A 12,693-nucleotide genomic window follows, 5' to 3' on the forward strand; every position below is an offset into this window, starting at 1 on the left:
CGGGCAATTGTAATGAAAATTCCTTACTATTAGGTAATAAGCTACATAAATATAATATGTTTATAGGCCCTACAGAATCAAGATAGCCTTTATGGACTAACCTGATCCGTAAGCACACTAATACCTATAGTGAAACACCATTAATCAGAAACATTCCACAATAAGTTGAACATATAGATAATTATAATTACAGGCACGTATAATGTCTAATTGGCATATATACAATGGCATTAACATTGCACAAATGATTTCATAAAAGAAATATGTTAAAATCTAACAAGATTAGCATTAAGCATAAGTAATACTATGATAATATCCAACATGATTAACTTTATATATATATATATATATATATTACATACAAGAAGCCAGATAACTTTTGCTAACCTCATTCTTGAGTTGTAAAAGAGGCAAATTATCATTGATGAATGGCATTAAGGAAGATTCAAAGTCAAAGTACTTTTTCCCATGATGTACTGTTAAGTTGAAGAGTGCTAAATGAGCTATATCTGTCCTGAAATAAAAACAAGTATTTCATTTATATTACTATTACTACAAATATATAATGCTTACAAAGTTGCACAATATATTACCAATATTGCTTTTATCCTGTAATATTAAAAATTTTAAAATAAGTATAAAGATAAACACAATGCATTAAACTTTTCATATTCTCTCTATTTCCAGTAACTGAAACGAGCAATGCAATTTTTATTATAAAATAATACTGATTAAACATGAAATATACATAATATTAATGTTGAAAAAATAATACTATTTATCATTTATGGAAATGTTAAAAATATAGCAAATATGATAATTTATTTAAAAAAACATTTTCACAGTGAGTTTTTGGACTTCTAATCCTAAGGCAAGTTACACATCTCCAAAAATATTTTTAAAAGCAAGCAAATAATTAAGAGAATTAACTATTTAAAAGTAAACAAATCACAAAAAACCAACTGCCATTACCATCAAGAAAGAAACTGAAAGCATATACTGCATATACATGAATAAAGCTGCCTTGATAAAAATAAATCTGCTGGAAACTAAATCATATGAATATTAAAATAAAATTCTTCTGGTAAAACTAGAAAGTTGCTAGATATGTGTGCCTAAAAGTCCTCCTGCCACTATCAACTATAGGTGGCGTGGTGATGGTAGTGTTAAATGCCTATGGATTGTGCTCCTTTTTTTTTATGTATAAGTGTGGTTTAACGAGTTGTCACGTTTATGAAGTTTATAAAATATATGACATGGACAGAGATAAGATTGGTGAGTCATAGGATAAAATTTTATTGCAGGTATTGAAGAGACACACAAGATATTGGTGTTTGAAAATTTTGTCTTTGAATGCTAATCACGACACATATACAGCCTATGCTAAGCCTCATAGGCTTAGCATAGAGGATTTCCCATTGTGAAAATTCCCATAGACTACATTGTCCTGTTGAGATAACATTACACAAAATGGAGCCTTGATATCTCATTGCCTTGGAGATTTACTGGTTTTGGTATGGCCTCCTTTAGAGAGAAATCTTTAAATGTTTGTGTCATCAAAAACTGTGGATATATCAATCTTTTATTACTTAGAACCCATATCTAAATTTTGATATGGGTTCTAAGTAATACTTAAAACTGTTAATTTTGGAACTGAGGATCTTATTTTTAAAAATAAGAATCTCCTTGATATTACTTATTTTGTAAATATTTTTGTGGCACCCCCTGTCAAATAGGGGCTGAAATTTGAAAACAAACCTTGGTGAAATCTCCAACTCTTATGCAGATTTCACCCCAGGTGGGGTAAAGTGTCTGTATAGATATATACTGATAAAACTGTTGGAATTAATTGGTTGCTCTGGTCTCATTTGTTTTTCTACTCAACATAATGTTTGAAGCAGACCGAGATATTACCTGGTCTCAGGAATTTCAAGCATATTCATCTTCTTCGGAAGCATACTCTTCCTCTGTTGACTTTGCAAATAAACAAGTGTCTCCAGAAAAAGAAATTTTCCAGTAAGGAAAAAAAGGTAAGAGGAGGTCAAAGACCCCTAAAACTGTTACAAAACAGGAAAAAGACAGACCTAAACCTGACAAAACAAAAATGGATACTTTGAACAATGAAGAAGATATGAATCGCCAGTCTCTCATTTATAGAAATCAAGCTGGCACAAACAGTGAGGGTTATGGAGTTCGATTCCCCAGGTGGTGTAGGGAATAAAATAGTTAATGTTTGTAGTAGGGAAAATCAAAGGTTTTCTTTTATAGATGGTTTGAACCTCAGAGGATCATTAAATGCCTCGGAGGTGTATATGACATAAGAAGGGCTTTAGGAGAAATAATGACTACAGAGTCAAGTAAAATAACAAAACCTGCATCTAATAGAATTTATGGTCTCTGGGCTGACTTTTAAGGCTGTGACCACAGCTTTGGTTGTGGACAATGAGTGCCTCAAGGTTCAAGCCAGGGATCTGGAAAGTAGTGCTTGTCAGATAAATCAAATGTTAGATTGCCAGATCAAACTTCATAAGAAGTCTTATGCAGAGGTAGTGAGGCAGGATCTCAAGTTGGTTGATCCTGTTGTCATCCAGGATAAACCAAGATTCAGACAGAGAACAGGCAGTGCAAGTCAGGATAGATCCTTATCAGTTCCTAGGTGTGTGCCTGATCCTCAGAATTTGATTATTCTAAGGCCAACTGAGGACTCTTCCTTGAGTTCGAGTCATGATATAAAGCAGAGAGTGACTCAAATTATTAAGCGTGACCACAAGGAAATGAAAATAAAAGGTATTCGTCTCCTTAGGAACAGGGGGATCCTTGTGGAGACCACCAATTCGGCAGATGCTAATAGAATCTCTTCTGGTCCGGCATTGAAAGAGATAGGTCTTACAATGGAGAAACCTCAGCTATCTGATCCAACAGTGTTAATATATGGTGTTCCTCGTGAATATGTTAAGGAGAATATACTTAATGATCTGTTCATTAAAAACTTAAAAGATTTTGAATTCTTGCAGGATGAAGTTAAAGAGGAAGTGACTTTTAGATTTAGTTCTGGATCGGGTACAAAAGTGGTTAATTGGGTGGTCGGATTTAGTCCTCGTATGATGAGGTATATCCTAGAAAGTGATAGGATCTATCTTGGATTCACATCACACAGGTTCCGTAAGTTTATGATTGTAAGCAAATTTTTCCGTTGTTTGGGGTTTGGCCACTTGACCCAATTCTGTTCCCACAAGGTAGTTTCTTGTGGACACTGTTTAAAGATTCTCCTAAATGTATCAACTGCAAGAGACATGGCAGAGATTATAATCATTCCGTAAGGGTTGTCAAGTGTCCTGAATATTTGAAAGTGGTAAAACTTACGGACAGCAGAACCAAACACGAGTGATAATGGTTCAAATTCAGCAACAGAGTTGGCTGGTAAGAATCCAATTTTACGTAAAATTATATATGAGGGTGTAAAATTTCTTCAGGTAAATGGTCAGCGCTCAAGAGTGGCAATGGATGAGATTAGAATAACAGCATTAGAAAATAATTTTGATATTATTCGCATACAGGAACCCTTTCATTCTTCACAGGGGGTGGGGCCCTTAAAGTAATGGGATTTCCCACCTGGACAAGAATTATTCATTCGCTTGACAAACCTCCAAAAAGTGCTATAGTTGTTTTAAATAATGATCTGGTTGTTACCAACATTACAGGTTTGTGCACGGACACTGTGACCTGTTTAATGATTTTAATGCCTTTCACAAGTTTTTATATTGCATCTGTCTACTGTCTGCCAACTAAAGACATACAATTGACTTTCCATTGTTTGGACAATATATGTACTAATTTCACTTTTAAAAATCTTATAATAACAGCAGATCGAAATGCCAAATCCAACTTCTGGCACAGTAGTTTTATTGACCCTAGAGGATTCGCATTTGAGGATTTAATTTTATCCTACAACTTAAGTGTGCAAAACTTGCCTGACATTGTGCTTGATGTTTATAACACAGTTAAAGTAGATGGTCAAGAGACTCAAGACAATGTCTACAGTGGATTCCATAATTAATAACCTATTTCCCAAAGATTTAATGGATCTCGATTCACTTAATACATCAAGATAATGAAATTTATGGCAACTGCAGTGGCAAAGCTCAATGGCAAGAAATGCCCAGGTATTGACCTGATTGAGAATACAGTCACTGTAATATTTTTTGAAGTTTTCCTATAAATTCTTTTAAATTTGATGAATAAGTGTTTACTAGAAGGAATATTTCCACGTCAATGGAAAATAGCTCTGCTAAAAATACTGCACAAGCCTAAGAGATCAATATTGGATCCACGGGCCTACGGACCTATTTCACTTTTAGCCAACCTGGGGAAGTTATTTGAGCGAATGTTAGCCCCAAGAATCCTAAAAATGCTAGAAGAACATCATTTATGCACAGAAGCACAATACGGCTTCAAGATAGGGCAGTCAGCTGAGGACGCCATAAATCTTCTGATCAACTGTGTCCAACTCAACTGCTAAATACATACTTGCAGTGTTTGTGGACTCTGAGGGCGCGTTTGACACTTTATGGTGGGAAAGTGCCCTCAGGAGTTGAAATCCACAGACTGTGATGTATATATCTACAATGTTCTGTGATCATACTTTAGTGATAGATATATTAAGGTTGTGGCTAAACATCTTACATATTAGCTCAGGTTTCCAGAGGATGCCCCCCAAGGATCGGTGTTGGGACCTATTCTCTGGAACACAGTTCTAGATTAGTCCACCAGACTGAACCTGTTGGTAACTCTCTAAGAGACATCCTGATCAGCTAAAGTATAATCTCACTGCTTCTAATCTGTCAGTTAGTGAGTAGTGTTTATGCAAGGAAGGACTGTCAATGCCATGTTATGTCAACGAGCTGGGTATATTCTTGCTGTGTGTATGCTATATCTAAAAAATTTCATTATTTCATACAACATGTCCTAACCACCTTTTCTTACTATTGAATACACCATGAATAGTCAAACTAATAGCACAAAATATCTAAACCTCCTCTCTAACTATCCACCTGCAAAAATATCTAAACCTCCCAAAAACTTCCTTGTTCATTTCACAAATATACATGGTCTCAGTTCCAATCTCAGTAATGTCCATTTCCACTTAGTCTGCGATTTTTTTTTTTTTTTTTTTTGATTTGGTAGTTGTTGGCGCATCGGCTTCTGTGGCCATATTGCACCTCCCAAGGTTTTTGCAGTACTTTGATCCAAGCCCGAGGCGGGAATCGAACCCGCGACCTTTGGGTTGCCGGGCAGGTACTTTACCCACTCGGCTAGCCCGGTCGGCACTTAGTCTGCCAAGCCCCACTTACTTTTTCTGATGTAATCCCAATTATTGGTCGATTCAACCACTGCTCATCTCAGTTGTCGAAATTATTCACTATATGATTCCTTTCCATTCATCCGTTCCGATATTCCCTGTCAGAGACAGTAATTTGGAATCCCCTCTCCTCTTCTCAGGCTTCAAATCTATCTACCATGTACATTCCTGCTTAAAGGGTTAAGGTCAGTGGGACAGAAAATCATGGTGGCAATGATCAAGAGCGAAATACAGGATCATTTAGATAGAAATGAAATTGTGAAGGAAACACAGCAGTTTTGTAAAGGGAAAATCAAGTTTTGCCAACCAGATTGGCTATTTTGGTAGGGTCACTCTTGAACTAGATCTAAAAATAATTTCAATATTAGCAAACATTTGACTGAGTTCCACTCAAGAGGAGGAAAATAGTGGGATCACAGGATGGCTCCAGGGCACGAGGAAGAGGATTTATGATTAATGGTTACTCTTTAGACTGGGCTCATGTAAGAAGTAGGACCCCATGTTTGGTACTGAGATTACTGTTGTTTCTGATTTTGCAAATGACATTGACAAAGAGATAAAAGGTGATCTTAAAATTTTCAGATATGTGAAGGTTGGGAAGTGGTTAATGATTAGCTCCAAGCGATGCTTCTCCAGAATGACTCAGATAGGATTCAGGGATGATCAGCAAAGTGGAAGCTATATTTTAATGCAGCAAAATGCAAGATCATACACTTGGGAAATAGCAACCTCAATAAAACTTATACACTTGATGGGATTGAATTAAAAAAAGCAAACAAAGAAAGGGATTTGGGAGTAACAATAGAAGTAGATATGAAGTTCTTCATGCAATGCAGATGGGCAGCAAGAAGGGCTCATGGTTTTCTATCAATGATTTACTGAACATCTGCTTGTAAAGATAGAGCTAAAATCCCATTATACAAGACAAATGTAAGATCACATTTAAACTATGTCCAAGTATGGAGACTGCATTTATAAACAGTTTTGAGCTTCTTAAAAAAAAACACCAGTAATGCATCACTTGCTAGAGATAACTCAGCATACATGACATAGCAAAGCAAAGCAACAAGACTGACTCACTGATGAATCACCAGTAGCAATTATGCCACGTCACACTAAATCATGCTGTGCTAACTATTTATAGTAGAAACTTCATATACTACTATATAAAATTAGCTTGAAATTACAGAAATATCAAAAATAATTGATAAAACTATTATGAAGAATGATGAAGTACAGTAAATCCCCGCTATTCGCGGGGATTACGTTCCTGAGAAATGCCGCGAATACAGAAAATGCGAATACTGAGTTATGGCTTCCATAGTAATAAAGTGGTTCCATTCCAAAGTATGAAATATATAAGAAAAACTAGTCTAAAATTTTGTCTATGTATGTATTATATGTACCTTCATAATATGACTATGTACATAGACAATACCCAGTGAAATGCAAGCATATGGAATTGAAATGAAAATAAGAAACAATTTAATGTTAAATGTAATATTTATTAGAAATTTCAAACAAATCTTTCAAACCAGCGCCTTTGCTAGCTAAAAAACTTATCCCGCCAGTGCTATCACCAGTTTCGCTAAAGTGTTGATAAAGGAGTTTTGCCATTTCACGAATGATGAGTGAAATTTTATTTTGAGTTCGGTCTTCTATCCACAGATTTAAAAGCTTTTTCCATTTTTTCTAATTTAACTTCACGAATTACAGAGCAAATTTTAGAAGCAATTAGCGCGTTTTCACAGACACTACGGCGGATTTTTTCTTCCGATTTTTTGATTGATCATACCGTTGACTCATTGATTTTATAATGTTTTGCCACTGAGGAGACACTTTCACCATTAGAAATTTTGTCTAATAACTCAATTTTATTCGCTAATGTCATCACCTTCTTTGATCTTTTCACATTTCCCTTGTAGCCATATTTTTGTACGGATTAGAAAGAACTTGTCCAAAATAAAGTCACTTTCTTCGTTAACACATTCGAAAAAGTCTGTTTTACACTGCAAAATGGTAGATTTATCACTTTTGTAAGCATATTAATTTATAAATTGATAAATTTATTCAATTTATAAGCATATAAATTAAAATCAAACGACGAAACCTTCCATGACAAGCACATAACACATACCGAACAAGGATTAGCGAGAAACATCCACGCTCGCGATTTTGTCACCCCTCTCCCCCCACCCACTGGGCGCTGTTTTGACCGGGAAAGATAATTTTAGCCACGTCCACGTTTTTTTGGCGGAAAATGTTCACGGCGCTTTAAAATTCACATTTTTTTATGTTTCATTTTATATTAAATCAGCGACCGCGAATACAGATACCGTGAATAGCAGGGGTTTACTGTACTTTCAAAATATCTTACAGTACTTTTTTTTTTTTTGTTAGAATAGTTTTTAAAATTCAGTGTCCAATGCAAATCATTCTGGACTACTTTAATTTTTAATAAACTACTGGAAAAATTCTTGCAAATGCAATGAAATCTTTTATCAAAATTCAACATCAAGATATGAAGAAAGAGAAAAATACAAATTCATAATTTTTTTTTTCTATTAAATTACCATTTCAGCTCCATTCTGTATAAAAATTCAGGTCCTCCATTGCATACTGAACACACAAAAATGTAAAACCTATCCCCATACAAGAGTGGCATTTCCAGACACTGAAGACAAGCTAGAAATATATTCATGATGGAATCAGTGATACATAAAATTACACATATTAGGTCAATTCTTTGAAATCATGTTATTTAAGGTTGTCATCCTTATTCTGAATATAAGGCAGAGTCAAAGTTCCAAGACTGGATTTGTTTAAAACAAAATGAAATTCAAATAAGAAAACTTTTTATTTTACTTACACAGGTGCAAAGATTAATTTTTATAGTTTGATGAAAAAATGCTTCATTGTGTTATACTTTTCTGTCCCACAGTCTTAAGGAAGCTAAATTTCCTCAGTGACACACCCAAAAGAGCAGCAATAGTGAGAGGTTCAGTTTTTAATGAATAACAGATTTGCTTCCTTGGAGATGTTATTTGATTAAAAATAAAATTAGTAATTTTAGGCCAACTCAAGGCTAATAATATCACTTCTGAAGTGAGCATAAAGCATCAGTCCACTACTGTCACTGAAAAGAATACAGCTTTCCCAAGACAGCAGGGACAGAAAAGTATAACAAAATGAAACGCTTTTTATCAAACTATTTCAGCACTTGCATTAGCACAGACTGTTCCTTTGTTTGGTTTATTTTTATGTTATTGAGAGCAAATACCACATTTTCTGAATGATAATACACAGATTTTAAAAGAAGAATTCTGTAAAAAAATATTTTATTGAATACACAGTATTTGAAATACAAATTCACAAGCAAATATCATTTTCTTGGTTGGAGAAGGACCGAAATGTCTTTCAGCTGCCCCATTTCCATATTATTTGGCATAATTTAATACTTTCAATTTGAAGCCAACAGTGTACGAAACCACTTCTGCCTTTTACCCATTTCATTAGGACTAAAAATTTATAACAAATTAAAACTACTGTACTGCACAAAACACAGACACATGAGCTACTAAAAAGATGTTTTTTCTTGTCACTAGGAATTCACTGATTTATTGAAGGGTTCCTGATTTTAGGAGGCCACATATAAGATCAATCAAATGATTACTAATGCCAGTAAATCAGACTGATCGTGCTGCTTATTGTTACTCAAGTACATCTCAGCAGGGCAAGGAGGATATAGTAGCCAGTACTCATATATTGAAGGTATGGTTGAGCTACATGGTAATTCCCTGTAATAATTTCCAGAAAAATAAGTTCTAGAAGAAATTAGGGTTTTATCGATGTGTGTTTATTTTTATGAAAACAAAGAAGGAGTTCTAGTGAGATGTGTGAGACCTAATTTGAATATGCTAAGTAATAACCAGGAACAGTCAACTATTTCCGCATGCCACGTGATCAAGTTAAAAGCGTACTGCACAAGAATCAATACCCCCTCCACTTCCACACACTCCAGCAAATGCTTTTGATAACTGCATAACAGGATTACTGTTACACTCAGCACTTGTAATAAAAAAATTTTTTAAAAAACTAAACAATTTTATATTTATAAAATAAATTTAATATAGATTATTGAATAAATAATAATTTTCCTTATAGATCAATGTCATGAGAAGCTCACTCACCCCTAACACAAGTTAAATTAATGCTAAAAAGAGATAATTATGAACAATGGGTTCTGTCACATTGAAATCCAGGTTATAATTTTTGGCAATAAAAGTGGAATTTAAACTGTATATTCATTTCTGAAGGTTTTTGTTGGTTTTTTTCACATTAAGAATAGTAGTAGTAGTGGCATGCGATGCAAGAAAGCAAGTGTATGAGCTTATGCAGCATCAGCCAAAAAAAAAAAAAAAAAAAAAAAAAAAAAAATTACAAAACAATCAACTCTAAATATTTGTCCAGTTCCTCCTTAAATTTATTTAACCTATCAACTTCCACAACGACAGATGGAAGTTTGTTCCAGAAATTAACCACCCCGCTGGCTAAAGGCAAATTTCCACACATCTATTCTACATCTGTCCTTCCTCAATTTCAATTTATGCCCCCTTCGGTTCGTAATCTGAACAAATGGAAGAATACCATCAGAATTCAGCGTGCTCAACCCATTCAACCCATACACCTCTATCAGATCACCTTGCAGGTGCCTAGTCTCCAGCTGCTGCAATTTGCAGAACTTAAGCCTCTCCTGGTAAGAGGATCCCTTCATTCTCCTCACCAATCTTGTTGCCTTTCTCTGTACATGCTCAAGCAAATCTATATCCTTCCTAAAATGAGGCATCCAGACCTGCATGCAGTACTCAAGGTATAGCCTGACCATTGCCTTATACAGAGGGACAATCACCTCCTTTTCCCTGATAGCAAAATTCCTGTATATCATTGACATCACCCCATGACCTGCCCTGGCAGCCTGTCTGCATTGCTCAGAAAACTTCATATCTGACTGCACAATTACTCCCAGGTCTTTTTCATTTTCTACCACCTTAAGTGCAGTACCACACAGTTGATACGTTTCTCTGGGGTTACTTCTGACCATATGCAGTACTTTGCATTTTTCAATGTTAACTTCAGTTGCCACTTCTCAGCCCATCTGCCCAAATTTTCTAGATTCTCTTGCAGTAGTATATTGTCATTAACCAACCTGCATATCATCTGAAAACTTGGACATTAAATCTGATATGCCTTCATCAATATCACTGATAAATATAAAAAAACAACAATGGATCCAGCAGTGAACCCTGGGGGACTCCACTAATAATATTAGTCCACGAAGAGCAATGCCCATTGATTACCACTCTCTGCCTTCTCCCACTCAACCATCACATTATCCAAAGCAGCAACTTGCCCTTAATGCCACACTGCCCCAATTTGTACAACAGTCTTTTATGTGCAACAGTATCAAAAGCTTTCCTGAAATCCAAGTATATGATATCAAAATTATTTTTTGCATCCAGTTCCTTTGTGACCACATCATAGCATCCAATCAAACTGATCAGACAAGATTTCCCCTTAACAAACGCATGCTGTGTACAAAGTATAATTGCTGTCTTGTCTAGAAGATCCCATATTATCCATTAATTTCCCTGGAACAGAAGTCAAACTAACAGGGCTGAAATTATTCGTGTAACCCTTTGATTCCCCCTTTGTAAATTAGGGATACATTTGCACATCTCCAGTTCACGGGAATCTTCCCTGAATCTAAGGATGTTCTCATAATTATGGCTAAGGGTTTGCTTACTTCTTTTCCTGCATTCCTTAACATTGGATAGATTCCATCCACCCTAGGTGCCTTTCTTATGTTCAACAATTAAGTTCAGTAATTTCTCTTCCTCTTTCCTCTCACTTATTACAAAGTCATTTAGCTCTCTGTTAGAGTGTGATAAATGTCTGGCCTCCTATTCCCTAAACAATTCCTCATGTGTGAATGTAGATGCAAATTGCTCAGTCAGTTTGTCAGCAACCAGAACAGGATCATTGACAGTCAGACCATCAATATCAAGTGGACCAATTTGATTCAACCCCTTCCTTCCAGAGCAGTGTTTCCCAACCTTTTTCGAGTCGCGGCCCCCTTTTTTTAATAGCCAAGTAACCTGCCACCCCTGCATAAAAAGGCATTTTTAATAGGTAAAAAAAAAAACACATTAAAAATAGATTTTAGAATACAATTCTAATCTAATATTTAATGCGATGGTTGTACTTACATCTGGGCAACCAGCTTCAAAATTTGTGGCTGACTGTTTGTTAAAGCCAACCTCATGTCATCCTCAACATTCAGTCTGTTTCTTGCTTTTGTTTTGATATGAAGAAGCATTGAAAATACACTCGCGCAGAGATATACAGAGGCAAATGGAAGTAAAACTCAAAAGGCAAGCATGGTGACATTTGGATATGACTGATACATAGCACATCAGAACTGAGTCAACAATTTTTCATAAAACAAATTATGTGCTGAGGAGTCGTTCCACAGATCCAAGAATTCATCCTGTACTTCATTGGAAATACTGGCTACATTCAGGGAAGCAGAGAATGGGTTTCGTACCAGTGCAGCAGCTTCTTCTGTAAGCTCAGGGAAGTACCGCTGAAATTCCTTTTCAAGGGATTCAAGGTGCCCAGTAATCTCTTCCTTCAGATTCCTCTATCACACTGCAGAGTTTTACAAACATGGCAATGTTTCCAATACTTACTTTCCAACACCAGTTTTGCAGCTTGGCTACAAATGCCTGAAGATTGTTTTGAAATTGGATAATGTATGTTTCCTTTCCCCGAAGTTTCAGGTTCAGCTTATTTAGCTGGTCTAAAATGTCTGCTAAGTAAGCAACTCTTTTCTTCCAAGCTTCTTCATTAAAGTAAGCCATGTTTTTCCTGGAAGTGCAAGGTCATGTTTCCCTTGCACTTCCAGGAACAACTTGATTTCATCTTTCAACTCAAAGACCCGATTGACATTTCCTTTCGACAACCAGTGTACAGCAAGGTAGAAAACAAGAACCTCGTGATCAGAATTCATGTCTTTACAGAGTTCTTTAAACAGGCTGGGTTGAGGGCTCCAGATTTGATGTAATTCACAATTCTGAGACCTGTACGCAGTACTCAAGGCATGGCCTGACCATTGCCTTATACAGAGGGATAATCACCTCCTTTTTCCTGCTAGCAAAATTCCTATATATCATTGACAAAACCCCATGACCTGCCCTGGCAGCCTGTCTGCATTGCTCAGAAAACTTCATATCTGACTGCACAATTACTCCCAGATATTTTTCATTTTCTACCAC

At 35.7% G+C, this 12,693-nt stretch overlaps 1 protein-coding gene across 1 annotated transcript in view; it reads right to left on the reverse strand.

Moving 5' to 3' along the window:
- Positions 1 to 354: 354 nt before the first annotated feature.
- The window catches only part of LOC150087959 (metal-response element-binding transcription factor 2-like), a 102,482-nt gene continuing 90,143 nt past the window's right edge, over positions 355 to 12,693 (reverse strand). Inside the window, exons 8-9 of the mRNA XM_090369980.1 lie at positions 7,933 to 8,044; positions 355 to 514 (exon numbers count right to left, since the gene is read on the reverse strand). Of these exons, the coding sequence (XP_090226106.1) occupies positions 355 to 514; positions 7,933 to 8,044 (272 nt within the window). The remainder of the gene's footprint in view (positions 515 to 7,932; positions 8,045 to 12,693) is intronic.

Source organism: Mastigoproctus giganteus, chromosome 3 (genome assembly GCF_048544385.1).
Source record: "Mastigoproctus giganteus isolate SK-2022 chromosome 3, ASM4854438v1, whole genome shotgun sequence".
NCBI lineage: Eukaryota > Metazoa > Arthropoda > Arachnida > Uropygi > Thelyphonidae > Mastigoproctus > Mastigoproctus giganteus.